The 17,012-nt window shown below is 37.0% G+C and overlaps 2 protein-coding genes and 1 non-coding gene across 3 annotated transcripts; 1 reads left to right on the top strand and 2 right to left on the bottom strand.

The window, feature by feature from the left end:
- Positions 1-2,519: 2,519 nt before the first annotated feature.
- Positions 2,520-5,793, bottom strand: LOC122648755. The gene is made up of 2 exons (XM_043841973.1): positions 5,658-5,793; positions 2,520-3,382 (listed from the first exon to the last, which is right to left on the bottom strand). Exons 1-2 carry the CDS (start codon positions 5,709-5,711, stop codon positions 2,654-2,656), a joined length of 783 nt encoding a protein of 260 aa, XP_043697908.1. The 5' UTR covers positions 5,712-5,793; the 3' UTR covers positions 2,520-2,653.
- Positions 5,794-8,065: 2,272 nt separating this feature from the next.
- On the bottom strand, positions 8,066-14,347 carry LOC122648954 (dnaJ protein ERDJ3A). The gene is made up of 7 exons (XM_043842284.1): positions 14,178-14,347; positions 11,274-11,329; positions 11,100-11,173; positions 10,294-10,787; positions 9,778-10,119; positions 9,146-9,499; positions 8,066-8,713 (listed from the first exon to the last, which is right to left on the bottom strand). The coding sequence occupies exons 1-7, from the start codon at positions 14,262-14,264 to the stop codon at positions 8,426-8,428; spliced, it is 1,695 nt and encodes a 564-aa protein (XP_043698219.1). The 5' UTR covers positions 14,265-14,347; the 3' UTR covers positions 8,066-8,425.
- A 758-nt stretch (positions 14,348-15,105) lies between these two features.
- Positions 15,106-15,177, top strand: TRNAP-UGG. The gene has a single exon. It is a non-coding gene; the product is annotated as a tRNA-Pro (tRNA).
- The last annotated feature ends 1,835 nt before the right edge of the window (positions 15,178-17,012 follow it).

The following is a 17,012-nucleotide window of genomic DNA, read 5'->3' as shown; positions in this document are numbered from 1 at the left end:
GGGCTTGCCTGGTCCTGTATCACATAGACTAATCCATGTACCGCCAAGTGACAAATAGTGAAGTGTTATACTTCATTAGGCATAGTGACGAGGAAGAAAACCCTAAAAATATAAAGAAAAAAAAAAAGAACTCTATCTGGGAGCATGGCCTATGCCAGCACTCCCATATGTCTCTCTCTCCTCCCCCCCTATTAAAAAGACAGCTCTCGTCCTCATTAAAAAAAATTCTACCCCTTATTATGGGGGAGGAGAGAGATAGGCACAAGAACCGCTAGAGTAGGCCAAGCTCCTGGATATAAAACTATTAACATGCATATGGGACAGGTTCTCTGAGCAAACGGCATAGAGGAGTGCACCAATGAGATGCGAAAAAAATGATACCACACATTTGAGGAGAGAGATAGACACAAAAGTGCTAGCTTACCTTACCTCAGCAGCTCAGAGAACCTCTTCCATATAAATGGAAAATGTCTCTATCATGCATGGCCAGCATTTTATTATCAAGTGCAATGATGATTGACAATCTAATCGTTGGACTTGGGTAGGTAACAGATGCCCTAGATGTACCATACCACCTACCAAATTTAGCAGACTAACTCTACAATATTGCTTATCATGTATGAACTTTTCTCTCGTCTTTTTAGTGGTTTTAGTTGAGCCAATTTCCCAATTTTTGTTTTTTTTTTTTTATTTGAATACTTTTTAATATAGATGATATTGTTGTTAATATATATCTATCAAATTTGAGACCCAATTGAACTATTCACGTGACTAAAGTTTGAAATAAAACTATATACGCAAGAGGATGCTAAGAGGACCACCCTGAAAGCTAGGAATCAAAGCAACTTTAAGACAGTTATAGGGCTTCTTTGGGTTGCTGCCCTAGATTCCATGAGAAGATGAAATCTCATGGAGTCCACTTTCAATGTGATCTTTTCTTTCCTCTTTTATGATAAATAGAACCCAAGGAGAGTTGAACTCAATATGGCCTCTTAATTGTGAGGTGTTGGTTTTACTAATTGAACTATCCCCTTGGGATTCACTTTCAATGTGGTCTCCTTAGCATTTCCTATATATATATTCATATCTGCAAATGTCTATGCATAAATGTGTTTTTATTTAATTATCCAAAAGGTCTAGATTAGGGTTTCCCTTAGCCCACCCTAAACCCATAGGTTGATTCTTGCTGGAAGCCTGAAACTGGATTGCCATGGGGAGAGGGGAGGAGAGATGGGTTGGTACAGAAATGGGGAAAAGTTATCATAGTAGATCTGTTTCAGTCCTAAATAATCCCCAAACAAGTAGATTACAACTTTTGGAAGTAAAAGAGAAGCTCCCGTTATTCATTGAGGAAAAAGTATTGTGTAACTAGAATGGCAATGTTGTGTCTTTAAAGGTGTTTTTCTCAGTAATGCATTTAATTGTAAATTTAGGCAGTGTTTGGTATGCATTCTTAGAACGCATTCTGGAATTACAGAAATATTGTTTGGTATTGGTTCTCGCCAAATTGCTTATTCTGTGTTCTCATTCCTTCAAAGAAGTGGACCTCTTCAAACCTCTGGCTGCTTCGTCCATGAAGAATATCCATAAACAGTTGGATGGCTCAATTGTCATGCTCCTCTCCATTACTAAATATAATCTCCTTCCTCAATTTCATCAGAGCTTTAAAGGTGCACTTGGATGGCTCAATCGCCATCCATTCTGTGATTGAACAATTGTTTCCCGTGGCAGAATCTGTGGAAATTGGAATAAGATGTTCATATTTCTTAGTACAATGATGACGGAATCGATGAATATGATCTTGTCAGAATCGGTGAGCTGCCATAGCCGGAACTTACTATAGTTATATTCTTTGTAAGAATTCTTCTCTGTTCTTGGGTTTCAGATACGTCTAATAATGCAAATCTTCCAACCAGAAGCGCCAAGTGCATCGTGTTTGGGTTGAGACGGATTTGTCTAATAGGATAACAAGATTACGGTTGGTTCTTGTAGCGAGGATGCTTTGGGCAAGAGCTATGGTACCACAGACGTAGGCTTCAGAGGAGTGAAGAACTGTGGCATAAACCTCTCTACCTATCATCACATTCTTTGAATGTAGTTCTCTAATGATCTTCGATTGATTGTATACCTCATCAATGGTTCCTACAATTTTAATTTGGTCACCATGGTTGATGTGGTTCATGAAAGACTTGGGAATTGGGATATTCTTTTTTTGCTAAAGATTTGTTTTATTTTAATAAAAAATTGTCGAACACCTCATAGGTGTTCGATGAAATGCCTGTACATCCTAAAATAATAACGTCTTTTCACCAAATATGCATCCAAACAGTATTTTCATTCTTAGTCAAGAATGCATTCTACAATATTCATACCAAACACAGCCTAGTTTGGCCGGAAGATCAAAGCTATTTGGTAAAAGTTCCCAATTCAATGGTACAAGGAAGAAGAGGTTTAACAGAAAGGCCTCAGCTTAATCTATCATGCTAGGAATGGGAGCTAATCACCATCTCCACCTCAAATATAATGATAATAACAGAACTAGTAACCATGCAAACCTTCTTCTACTTCTGTACATTCAAATGCATATACTTCACATCCAAGAAGTTCAGCATGCTGCAAAAAGATGCTCAGCAGAATGGGGGGAAAAAGTACCTTAGTACTCGTTAAAATGGATAGCACCAACCTTCCAGACAATAAAAGCCGTTGTGAACATGACCGTGCTGATGAAGACAGCGGAGAACACAATGAGAAAAAGATCAAAACCCCCTGGAAAGTCAAAAGTCAGGCCAGATTTTGGCATTCCTCTCTTGCTGTCATCAAACAAGTTCTCCGGAGCTTCAGGGAGGCCAGACCTTTTCTTCCCTCTGTCACCTTCTCTCATAGCATCCAAAACCTTGCTTCCCAGCTCTGATTTTGATGGCTTTGGTTCTGCATATCGGCTTAAAACACGGGCTGCCCTCAATTTCTCTCTTGCAGTCAAAGATGATCTCTTTACTGTAGATTGCAAACTTGGAGCAGCTGAGTTGATCTGCTTCACATCAGAAGGAACCTGCAACCCATTAGAATCCTTGGGCATTTGGAATCCCAATCCATCTTGAGCACTAGTGTCAGACTGGATTGTAACAGGTGAAGAGTTTAAGGATAAAGGCTCTGCTGATGACGACTGGTCGCTGGGCAGTGCTCTTTCTGAATTTCTGGAATCTTTATTGGTTGATTCTGTTACAACCTTATTGCCATCAGCAGCCAAGATAACAAGGCATCTTCTATTATCTTTTATTTTACTCCCCAACCAAAACCTTCGCCCCGTAACTGCAATATAATTAATCTTTAGCCCAGAAGCTCCTGGGTAAGTTCTTGAGAAATTGTGAGATTTTGCTTGCAGCTGTTCATGGCGCAACATCAGTAAATATGTAAGTCATTATAGATTAAAAACGAGCACTTGTTAAATATTTTTTAGCTAGTTCAATTATTATACGATAAATTTGATTTTCCACATGACAAGCATAGGAAGGAATCATACTATCTTTCTTACAGATGCTTACACACAGCTTCCAGTACCTGAACCATTAAATTAAGAAAGAGCTAACTTCTTGATCATTGCAATATCCATTTTATGTTTATGTAAAAATATAGAGGTGTTTTTACAGCTTATTATTGGTTTAATACATGCAGACTTATGTCCCTCTTTATACTCAGTTATTTCATGGATACACAGTTCTTCATGGATCGGTTCTTTACCCAATTCAAAATAATTTTTTTTTTGGTTAAACCGAATTCAAAAGAATGAGAAATGATGTTCAATACTCTCTTCCCCCAAGCTACATCTTCTGGATTGATGAAATACCAATATCAGGTCATACCAATTACAACAATCCATAGACTCTGGTTCTCCACTTTTGAATTCCCTTTCTTTTCCATAGCTCTCTGTTATTATACTGGCATGTTGTGAGTTATCATATACTATACAGTATGAGATAAAACTGCAGAAGGTTTCTGGTTGTCAAGATGGCAACTTGACAATGATTTTTGCCTTTTGTTTGTAAGTACATGACGAAAATTAGTGGCAAATCTGGTTGTCAAGACGGAATCCTAACAATTATTTAGGCCTTTTGTTTATAAGTATGTGATGAAAATTAGCGTCAAATCATTGTGTATTCTGATTCAAAGAACATGCTGCTTAAATTCTTCCATCTAAATTGTTCAAAAATACAGTGCTAAGAACAGGTAATCTATTTTGGGAGATGGCGCAGAATTGCAGGATACATTTTTGGGGTATATTAGTATTATATCAATGAAATTTACACTGAAAACTTCATCATATATTTAAGTATTTTTTAGTCCAGTTTCTTATTCGCAACCAAGCAGTCATTTACACTGAAAACTTCATCATATATTTAAGTATTTTTTAGTCCAGTTTCTTATTCGCAACACAACTGCTTGGTTCAGATGAAAGATTGTTTGGTCTTTGATTTTTTCCTTTTTTAGTTCTTGTTTCCTAGCCATTATGTCAGCCAGTTTCAGGATGGAGGTTGTTATCCCTCATTTGTATCCTCTTCTTCTCTCCTTAATAAAATCTCCTTTCAAGAAATTATATCCTTTTATATGATTTATTTAAATTAAAATTTTGAGATAGAAAGATATCCAAAATGGAAGTACAGAAAAATAGGAGTAATACAGATTAATATGGCAAAAGTCCACAAATAATGTGGCAAAGTATAAAATATGCTTCCCATATCTTTGCAAAGTAGATCATATTTCAGAAATACATATTATGTGAAATTGCAAATAATAAACAAACTTACTGTAGTGCTGAGTCCCCAACATTTTAGGGTTTGCCTAATCTGAAAATCAGTACAAATTTCAATTATTGCACTCATATCTGTATCATTCAGAATATTGCCTATGTTGAAGGGCTTTTAAACACTGATCACCCATTTAACCATGCAAAGAATCATTGAAGCACACAACAGAGCAATTCCCCATTAAACTAGATAGTTGATGCAGAGGTATGCAGTGAAGGAGCAGCTGCTTGTGAGATGGTCAAAAGATTGAGCTCCCAGAGAGGAGACATTGGTTTGACACTATGCAAAACTGCCAAAGGTTATGACCCTGTCCAATCCACCCCTCCCAGACACTGAAAAAGCAGTATTTTCATTGGATTATGGCCTAGAGGTATACACTGAAACATTTGTTGCCACTCTTAAGCATTAAAAGGAGTCAGAAGCTTTGTCGACATTTAGAAAACATATTTAAATGTGTAAAAAAAAAGCTATTTTAGTTCTCCTTCATGCAAACAATTCCTTTCTGAGACATACTTGATTAAGAAAAAGAGTCTGAAACATACATTCAAATTGAACTACAAAAAGATGTGCCCACCAACAACATAAGAAATTGATAATCTGATCTCAAGAACAAATTATTTAAGAAGACTTAACCGTCTTTAAGTAGCAATTTCAATCATTAAAAATAAAATAAAAAAGTTTCAACCAGATAAGGAAGGCCAAGCGAAGAAAGTTAAACCGAATCCAAATAATCCAAATAATCCAAATGAGGTTTATTTGGATTCGGTTTTCATATAGTATTGTTAATTAAACACAGGAAACACAGAACAGAAATGAAAGAAAACGGAATATAAAGGACGGGAGAGAAACAATTACCGTTGATTGGAAACTGGCGACTGGATTTAAAGAAAGGGCCATTTTTCTGGTCATGCATCCGATGCCTAACCGTGAAGAGAGAGCAGAGAGAGCAGAGAGAGCGAGAATCTGGAAAAAGCTTGGTTTTGCATTGAGTGTTTGTGGTTGTGGCCACTGGGTTTATCTGACGAACGAGCCAGGAGAAGCTGGGGGATTGGGTTCTGTGCTGGCAATGTTTGTGTGGAGGTATTACCGTAATAGCAGTAGTTGCCACTTTTCCAAATTACTGATACACCCTCTGTGGTAACACATCAAATTACTGATAACACATCTTTTTGAACAGGATACGCTCTGAGAACTGTCATAGACCTACTCAATTGGGCGTATGTGCGACACACGCTAGCCCAATGTGTAAGGGTGTTAATTTTGGGCCAGAACCGTAAACCGGATTTGAATAAACCCATCCAATAATTTATTGGTCCGGTTTTAGATCTACTTGATAAGTTATTTGTCCGTGTGGGATCTATCAATTAACCTATTGGTTTTCCAACGATCCCAAAGCCGATAGACCAATTAGGAACAATTGAAACCGGAACTCGTGGAATTGAAACAAAATCACATCATAACCCTATATGTTATGTAATTCTTAAGACTTAAGAGGAGAACACACTTGGGCTTTGGCCTAGTGGTTTGGCATTGCCTAGTTGAAGGCATGCCTGAGGTTTGCCATGCGCCACTAGCTAGCTATCCCAACCACTTGAGTCCACAAAGCGTCCACTCCCTATCTGAGCCACCATGATAGTTGGTTGCATATCTCATGTGAATGAAATTAATATCTTATTGTATATCATTGAATATATGTAGAATGTGATAGAGATTTTTTTATTTTTTTATTTTGGACTGCTTGGAACCGTTTAGGAACCAGAACTGACCCACCCATTAGTTAATGGTTATGGATCTCAAGTTTAGAATTGATTAGTTTATTGGTCTGGTTCTAGTCCTGACCCTTAGGATCAAAACCATTAGGAAACCGAACCGATAGCCCAGAACCGGATCAATCGCCAACACTACCAATGTGGCTAAGAGAATAAAATGTAAAGTTATCCTTAAAATCATATTATACTACATTGAAGAATGACTGCATTGAGAATATAAGGCAAAATTATAAGGAATATTTGTGTACTCTTATCCTGTGGCATTAGCAGGTAATTAATGGGCTTACCTTTTCTTCTTCTTCTTCTTTTTCATTTTTTGTGGGAGGAAGGGGTGTACTAAAATGGGTTTGGTCATTCATTACATTAAGTTTAAATCAACTGTGAAATTACTCTTATGTTAAATCAAAGGGAGAAACTACACTACTATGCCTCAGATAATGAAATGTTTTGCTATGCATAATGAGGCCTAGAAGGACCTATGGAAAAGCGGATTTTGATACTCTACTGCCGCCTTACCATCCTGCCTGTGTGCTTCCACACATAGGCAGGGGCGCAACCCTACCCGGACAGGGCACTCGGGCAGTGGGTTAGCGGTCATTGCACCCCTACCTGTTTGAGTAGGCACACAGGCAGGACGGCCAGGCGGCAATGGAGGATCCAAATTGATGAAAAAGCTACACTTCACAACTACCACATTATCGTACATGGGTGGGGTGGCAAATAGTGAAACATTACACTTCACCATGCATGGTAAAATCTGCTAGGAGGACCTTAAGTTAAAATATAAATAACTATTGCGAAAAAGGAAAAAAAAATTATAAATTATAAATTATAATATGAGTACAAATTTTTTAGAAAAATATCTATCATTATAAAACTCGTTTAGGTAATTCTATCTATTGCATAATTAGACTGAAATTCAACGTGAAAAATCATTATTAACATCATAATTTTCTTTTACATACAAAGATTCCATAGAAAAAAATGATTTATAAAGTCCTTGTTTTTCATTTAATAATCTATCTATCCCATTCAGGGTAATTAATGTATACCAAACTGCATATTTATATAGTAGTAGAGCCCAAGTCCAAATTTTAATATCATGTTTACCTTACCTATTAATAGGTGTTTAAGGCTCATATAATTTCAATCTCAAAGGATTTGTAATAAAATTTGTATTATTTTCAGTTGCCATTTTTCATTTTTAACAATTATTTTATACTCCAGTTGCAAGCACGTACAAGTCCAGTATGAAGTATTGCCAAAAGAAGCTATAGATAAGAGAGAGAAATCTTCCTCAACGTTCTCTGCATCTGGATTATTGTGGGAAGAAAGACTTTCCTCAATGTTCAATGCATCTAGATTGTTGTGGGGAAGTGGAACCTAATCTTCTTGTGTCTTCTACTCTCCATCTTCCCCTCCAATTTGAAATTGTGCTCCAATGCTACAGGACCAAGAACTTCACAGAAGTAGGAAAGAAAAACATATATTAAAAAAAAAAAGGTCAGAGAACTTACTTTATTAAATTAAAATGGCATTTGCCCTCTTTTTGCCGAACTGACATGATAAGCAGTTTATACATCCAGGTATGCTGTTCAGTTTAAAAAGAAAAAAATTCCTAAGCAGGGTTAAAAATATTTCCACCCTTCTGTACATAGATCTCTAAGTAGCCACAATTTATCAGTGTAATGGGCTCTCCACTAGTTTGACGATACTACAGTTGGATATACGAGCTTGCGAAGAAATTATACGCAGTAAAAAATCAACACCATCAAGTAGCTGGCATCAGGGGACTAAACCCAATGCAGTAACACTGTCATGATGATGAGAAAGCCTCTCTAGTTTGTCCCAGAATCACTTGAGAACAGGCTTTTGCCGTACCTTCATGAACTTGATATCCCCATTAAGAACAGAACTAATAAACCTTTCCACTTCCTCTGTAGTCATTTCATCCACAAATGCTGCGAACTTCCCTCTCCGGGGCTTGTAAGCCACAAGAAACTTATCCAAGGATTGGAACCGAGACTTGTCAAATGAGTTGAGGAATGCTTGCCCCTTGGTAGCATCCAACAGAGAATAAGAAACAGAATCCCCAGAGCTAGAAGCTTGGTTCTGCCGTCTTGTCAGAGACTTCTGAGATACCTGAAAAGGCAAAATATCAAGGTTGGCAAACAGCAAGGGAAACTACAGAGGAAAATATAAGTTCTGCATAAGCAGAAATTCCACATTCAACATTAAGCACCAAATCTGACTATACGAATTTTCCAAGGACTAAAAACCATTAGGTGGCCAAGAAATAATTAATCCGAAGGGTAAGTAGCAGATATCATCATTATTTAAAACTCAACAGCAAGCCATCTAGACAAACCCAAGTATTTGATACAAGGCTAAGCAAGTTGAGTTTAGCAATTTCATAGCACATATCAACTCCTAATGAGTTGTTTCTTTTCCTTTCTCGCTCTCCTCCCCCCCCCCCCCCGCCCGGGGCTGTAATAGTTACCATCATCTTCGATGAGAATTGCCATGTTTCATAATCAATGAAATGAAAATTATCAGAAAGAAAGATTCACTCACTGCAGACAGAATGGTTTCCAACTTCTCCTTCCCTTTGGATGATCTGAAAGCACCTATAATGCAAACAGGTGTTGTCTCTCCACAAAGGGATTCCATGTTTGAGCTTGTAAGTAGTGGTATGCTTTTCCCTTGTGTTTCAGAATGTGGCCTCTTTGCCTGACTTGAAGCCGCTTTCTTGCTCTTTTTCTCAAAGCCATCAAGTAGGACACTCAGATCATGAATAGCAGACTTCAAATCTTTTACAGAAATTCCTGTCTTCAATACGTGCTTCTCCCCGTTAGTCGTCCAACCAACAACAGCTGGAATTGAATCAACCCCTAACTTTCTCACCCTTGGATCAGAAGCATCTTGGACCTACAAACAGAGACATTATTATAGCCAAAAGTAGATCTAGGAAATAAATTCACTCAGCTACAAAATCTGGATTCATATGATGACTGCTCTGAGACACATGATTTATCAAATTATCAATAACCACCTACTATTTTTGCCTTTAAGAGCATGTCAGCTTAGATATCTCTTTCAATAAAATACCCTATGATGCATATAGACCCTGTTAACCCAACTGAATCATGTCCAACTCAAACAATTTCTATTTTCCTGACTCAAGACTGGTAATACTCGATACAAACCTGTGCATCATAGAAGATGAATCGCTTACGATACAGGCCACTAAGGACACGCCAGATCACAGGTGTGTCTTTCTTTGTAGAGAGCAGCAGCACCCGAGGCAGGTTTTCTGTAGGGCTTGAGGAAAAATCAAAACGATTTAAATCCACCCTTCTTGAGAATCTTGGTAAGTGATCTTGGCAGAAAGTCTTCAAACTCTTAGCATTCCAATCACCACTATACTCCAATAAGGAGCCCTTATCACTTGCTCTATACGAATAAATAAATACCCCTGGTACCCTGGTGGTCATTATACCGACGTCCTTACAGAAAGATGCGTCATGTTGGCAATTTATGCTGCCAGCCTATCCCAAAAAAAAAAAAAAAAAAGACAAAAGGAAAAGAAACCAATTAGAATAGAAAAAAAAAAAAAAAAAAAAAAAAAAAAAGGTCCATAGATAACAATTGGAAACATGATATATCGGATACATTTAAGGTCCAAAAATAAGTATACGTATAGACAGGCTCACTGAACATACCTTCAGTGCCCCTTGCAATGAGGTGGCTACCTCCTCTACAATGGATTCATAATAATCATTGTCCTTAAATGTAGGTTTGTAAGATAACAGAATCCAAGTGATTCCTTGATCTGCTATTTCCTTCTTAAACACCTGTGAATTAACAGCCTGGATGCTTTTTGTGGACTTCCTAGGGCCAGTATGAGATCCGGATGAGCTACCAAAACCACCAAAATGGTTCCCACCTTTCATATCACCACCAAAAAAATTGGAGAAGATATCATTGAGACCAAAACCAAATGAACTTTGACCAGAACTTGGATTGCCAAAGGAAAAGGAGAATGACTTGGTGTTTCCTTGACCATCCATGCCCTGCCATCCAGAGCCACCACTGGTGAAGTAAGTATGTCCCCCATCATTCCCGGAATGGCCTGTTTCAAACCTGGGGTTTCCCTTCTCATCCCCATATAGATCATAATTCTTCCTCTTTTCTTCATCAGATAGAATTTCATATGCTGGAAAAATAAGCAAGAATAGCCCAAATAAATAAACTTGAATAGCAGTATGAAGAAGTTATATCGATTGTTAATGAAAAAATTGATGGCCTAAGAGAAATCTTCTGAACCAAAAGTAAAATCACTTTGCTGACAGCAAACATTTTTTATGTATATAAGAAGGTTAATAACCTCATCCAGTGTCATACCATGATAAATGCATATAGTATGTCATACCATGATAAGACAATGGCAAACAATAACAACAATAACAATGATAAGCAAATTACTATAAGAGCAAATAAAAAAAATGAAACTGGAGATAAATAATACCATTATTGATATCAGCAAACTTCTCTTGTGCGCCCTTGTTTTTGTTTTTATCAGGGTGATACTGAAGAGAAAGCCTGCAAAAAGAAAAAGTAGAAATCATTTGCAAAAACTAAAAAGTGTGGGACAGAAGAACATATGGATAAATTTGAGATGGAAGCTCCAAGTATATTATACTTGTGGAAAGCTTTCTGAATTTCCCGTTGGCTTGCGTTTCTCTCAACCCCAAGAACCTGAAAAGAATATAAACCAATTAAGATAAAGACAACATTAAGGGTAATTTATTTCTAGTGTTAACTCACTTTTTCTTTTTCTTTTTCTTTTTTTCTTTTTCTTTTTTTTTGGGGGGTGGGGGGGTTGTGAAGATTACCAGAATCAACTATCAACTTGAGCGAACTATAAACAAGAAGAAAAGAAACTTGACTTCTTTGTAGTAACAAATTTTCACCAATAAGAAGATGGGCATTTGGAGTGTTGCCCACATAATTACTCGTGCTCCAGTGTTTTAAGCATTTCATTTTATCTTTCTCTGGTAACAGCAAAACTGGTTGGCCCACTCCATTCACAACAAAGAGTTTCTAGAGGTTTATTCATGAACTTGGAATTCACTTGTAACCGCAAGCTATGCTCTTTTCTTTCCCTTTGTACTATCACTCCTTATTAAGCAAAAAAAAAATGATAACACAAACTCTCTAAAGCTAAGACAGTTTATAACCACAGACTTTGATGTTTGCCCTAGGCCAGTAAATTGTAGTTAAACTTCCTGGGGCCTAATCCCTTTCTAGAGCAATAAAACAGTGAAAAATAATTAAAAACCAAAACCTCTACCTTACGTTCTTGGGAATTTTCATTTCTTTCAATCATTCCCTTGCCACTGTTGAAGATCATCCAGACTAAGCATCTTGCCTGGCTTTAAATCAAGGTTTGACATCCCAACATAGCACCAAATGGCTCAGCCAAATCTTCAATATCTATTTCCAATTTGTGTAGATTTCTCATGGCACAAAGATTAAAGGAACTTGAAAATTTGATATTAAAGTAAATATGATGTAACCACTATGATGCAATTAAGATTGTCCAATTGGGCCTCAGAAGACTTTATTTTGGCCTATGGATGAGTTCTATGGGCCTTAGTCATTTTAATTTTTCGGTTTCTTGATGTAATGGGCCGTCTATATAAACCCATTAAGTGTCTGGATAAGATTGTGTGGGTCCCATATGCTGTTAAGTAAGTTAGTTTAGTCTAGAAAGAGTCTTTTTTCAGTTAAATATTTTATGTCTTATTGTTAGTCAATAGTTTATGTCGTTTGGGGTCTTTTATAGCAAGTATTTGGTCAGTTTAAATTAGTTTTAGTTTAGGTACTTGAAGGGACAATTGTTTATTTGACATTCATAAATAACATTGCAATACAACACGAATTATAGTGACGTATTAATTTGGTTTTGGAATATTGGTTGTTACCAATTTGGTGTTTTCTCTCTCGTACCCACAATTTCTTTTTTATCTCTTTTCTTTCTACTGAGATCTCCCATCTTCCTTCTTTCTTACATGCGGTATTCTAGCTGCAGATTCTTTTCTTATCTTTCTCTTCTTATCTTCTTCTTCTGATTGTTATCTGAATTATATACTGGATGTCGGTTCTTGTTGAGGCTTCTATTACTGATATTCCTGCATACCTGATTTCTCTAATATATCTTCTCTAAGTGCCTATTTTTCTGAGATCAAAATCTGGTTCTGTAATCCTGTTCTTGAGTGTCCTATCCTCGGTACAAATTTCTCATCTCTCAAAATCTAATATTGCACTGATATGAAATTTCTATTTCTCCGCTCTCCCTAAAATAAGACTTCAAACAGAATTTGGATTCTCCATCTGACTTACTGATCTTGTGATATTGGATTTTTCTTGAACCTGAAATTTTCTCCTAGTCTGTGATCCTGGCTTTCTACTGGTTTCTGAAACCTATCCATTAGGTGACCGGAACCGCATTACACTACAAAGCAAAACATATCCAAGTGATAATCAGCTTCATAGAGCAATAAGTTGAACTACGGTATTGGTTATTTAATCACTCTTATGATCAGGAAGTGGAAACGAATAAGGGGGCTCTTGTGGCATTAAGTAAATAGATGAAGGAGGGCACATGCTTGGTTAATTCATGCAAATATATCACTTGACATCCTCCGTTATACACTTGTGACAAATGTAAAACAGGCTTTAGTCAGAAGTCAGGGCAAAGATTCGAAAATGGGTCTTGGGTCTCTTACGGGCCATCTAAGATCAACGATCCACTAAAATTCCCTAAGGGGAGGAAGGGGAGTATTCACAATCAGTTGAATCATCATTCTTACCCCAACCAGCAAACTGAAAGGATCACAGCCAAATCACTAACTGCAGATAAAGGAAGCTTCTTAAATTGCATTGCTCGTCATTATAATGTAAAAATGACCTTTCTTCATGCATATGGTTATTCTTCATATCCTTCTTCCTCTTCTTCTTTGTCCCACTCCAGAAAACACTTCCCTGATATTCCTAATAAGATATTAATCAACCACAAACTCCCTCCATTCTCCCCAAATCCTAAAACAATACAATGCCACACACCATGTAATTGTATGCACATTCTATAAAATGGGTGATCCAGTAATTATGGTTAAAAGCAAAATATCAACTTTTTTCAATCCTCTATACGACCAAATTAAGTTGCACTGTGGTAGGGTATTAAAGAACAGACTGCCAATACTTTACACATCCGAAACCTAATTAACTTCTAATATTCAGCTCAAGATGTCTTAAATGGTTCGGAAATTATAATTAGGCTGAAAAACAATGTAATCTACCCACATTGATGACCGACATTCACAATTAAACCCTATCAATCACGCCCTCGCACTAAAGAAAACCAAAATGAAAGGAAAAAAAAAAAAAAAATTGATTCGTAACTTTCGATGTAAACAAACAGAATTCGAATTCAAAATTTCACAGAATGAAATGCCTACGGAAACCTTAAGAGGAAGAAATAAGAATGAAATTAAGAACAAACACATACAGAATTTTTACATTATGGATAGAAGAATTTCACCTTGTATGGGTCGAGGGTCTTTGCCGCTCGGGTGAAGCACAAGAGCGATGCTAATAGAAATAACAGTAGCAAAAAACGAGCTCTCATCTCCACTGGTCGATGTTTTGATCTTCAACTTTTGCTATTTTTCTGCGAAATCACAACAGGGCGAATCAACAACTTGCTCTTCGGAGGTCAGAGATTCACAAGATAGCGGTGAAGGTGGGGGCAGGGGGGTTGGAGGAGGACGAAGGTTCGAGAAATACGTTACGCGAGGATGGGTCGAGAGGTTTCCCGCGCCGAGTATACGTGGCACGTGCTTATGATTCCACGGCAACTGACCAATAGAAATGCTGAGATTCTTGTATTGGGATCCTAGAGGTACATGTGTCTAACCGACTTGTCCTTCAAGATTTCGCACGTGGTCCTGGTGACAGTTTCAACTAACAACAACAACAAATCTCCCTCCCTCGATACCTCTGGTTCGTATACTTCGATTCGCTGGAGAGCAAAACGAGCGTATCGATATATCAAACGTGGCTTCTTCCCTCCATTAAATTCATGAATGACGAACTTGAGAAAAGAAAACCCTTAAACTCTCTTTCTCCACCATCTCTACACTCCAATCTTTCTTGCTGTTTGTTTGTTAGGTCTAACTTCACTGATCGGATTTTCGTTTTAGTTTCTTCCTCTTTTGAATAGGGATCTTGTCCCTATTTTGTGGTCACAGGCTATATTACATTTTTTTTTTTTTGTTGGTAAAGGCTATATTACATTACACAGTGAGATTTTGATAGGAGAGAAAATTGAAATGCAAGAAAGATAACAGAGGGGAAAAAATAAAATTTGTATAGGTCTTTGAATCTAACAAATGCTTTCTTACCATTGCTGTGGTATGCCTTTCAAAGATGAGAAAGTGGAGTAACATAAAAATGAAATAGAAACATCTGGGCATTTGGTCTAGTGGTATGATTCTCGCTTTGGGTGCGAGAGGTCCCGAGTTCGATTCTCGGAATGCCCCTGGATTGATTGGTCAAAAAAGTGACTTAAGTAGAATTTATTATACAAATCATGCCCCTTTTGCTCATAGTAGTATGGTTCCAGTTAGGGGTGTCAATTGGTCTGGTTCTGAGCTATCGGTCCAAATTTTTAGCGGTTTCGGTTCTAAGATGTTAAGACCAGGTCTGGACCAATAAGCTCATCAGTTCCAAATCTGAGATCCAGGACCTTTAAGTAATAGGAACTGCTCTAGAAAAACGGACGTTCCAATGTGCCAATGCATATATTATCATCTCATGCGAACATATATGTTTGACTTGAACTAATTTTGATGTCTACAACTTTCACATAATTCCTTATATTTAGATTTTGTTTATGCGGGGAGGGAGAGAGAGAGAGAGAGAGAGAGAGAGAGAGAGAGTGTTTATCACCAATTCGGTGGCTCGTGAATAAAGATTTTTATTGAAATAATAATCTATACATTACAGTTGTTAGGTATGACTGTATGAGTGGAGATAATACCAATAACACAGCTTCTGAAGTTGTTTTTCTTTTGTATGACATTATTCGTCAGATTTTATTAGATGATAATCGAATCCTGATCATTTTTTCCGGTTCTAACGATTCCTTAACAGTTCCTGGGACCAGACCAGATCCAGACCAATGAGTTATTGGATGGATCGGTTCCGGTCCAAAATTGACACCCCTAGTTCGAGTAATGTTGCATGTGTTTTGCTGAGACTTGAGTGTCATCATACTTCGTCCAATTTGGTTTACTTGTATGCTTGCTTCATCTTGTCTATCTCTCCCCTTCGCATATAAAATGATCTTGCTGTCCTTCAATGTAAGATACAATTTTGTCGCACCTCATTGGTTCTCTCTTCTATGCCTTAGAGAACCCTTTCCTATTTACTAATTAGAAAGTTATAGTTTGGGTTTGCTAGTAACAAAGGGGATAGATTGAGGTTCAAGAATCACCTTTCTCCTTCCCCATGTTGGATTAGGGTTCTCATGAAACAGGATATCCAAGGAACTACAAGGACTTTGAGGATTTCACAATAACTAGAGTTATAGAGAGGTAGTAAATTGAGAGTTCGAAAATAGCACAGGTCTTCTTTCTTTGGAAGAGGGATTTCACAAGGTTAAAAACTTAAATGAAAAAAGTGAAACTTTTCACTTTTTTCAATTAATTACCTATTTTCATTTTTTTAATATTTATAAAAAAGGAAAAAGTTTATTAATTTTTGCTTGTAATGTTCTCAAATTAAGCACTACGGTAGTAAATTATTTAATCAATTGAAGTAAGACTTATCAATGGTATTATTTATTATTTAAAAATTACAAAAACAAAAAAATCGGATGTTTTGCAAAGATTTGCACAAACACATAATTTGTACTAAACATGTAGTTCAGTAAGTATCTATATACCACATACTTCTAATTCATAGTGAAATCAACAAAACATGGGGTAAAATAGATTTTTTTTTTTTTTCTTTTTGTGATGTGCAATAAACCCCTCAAATCTAAAAATAGTTACCTAGATGTCTCAAATTAGAGGTTTTTGGTTGATTTTGACACTATAGGTGCATAGACCGATTAAAATGGAAACCACCCCAAAGTGTTTCTGGTGAGTTTTGGGCGAATTGGTCTGATTCGGATCAGATTGTTGAAATACATAACATAGTTTCACTTGCATTGTAATTGGTAATATCCAATTCCAATTTGATTTTTAATCCATGAATTTTCCCAGAAACTGACACTGATAGTCACGAACAGAGTACGTGGATGTGTGATTATATTTTCTTTGCTGTAGATATAGAGCCTAAGGATTGCGGGCTGCGGTAGATCTGGCCGAAT

The sequence above is a fragment of the Telopea speciosissima genome, chromosome 1, assembly GCF_018873765.1.
Source record: "Telopea speciosissima isolate NSW1024214 ecotype Mountain lineage chromosome 1, Tspe_v1, whole genome shotgun sequence".
Lineage (NCBI taxonomy): Eukaryota > Viridiplantae > Streptophyta > Magnoliopsida > Proteales > Proteaceae > Telopea > Telopea speciosissima.
The sequence above is the reverse complement of the archived record's forward strand: the minus strand, read 5'-3'. Positions and strand labels throughout refer to the sequence as shown.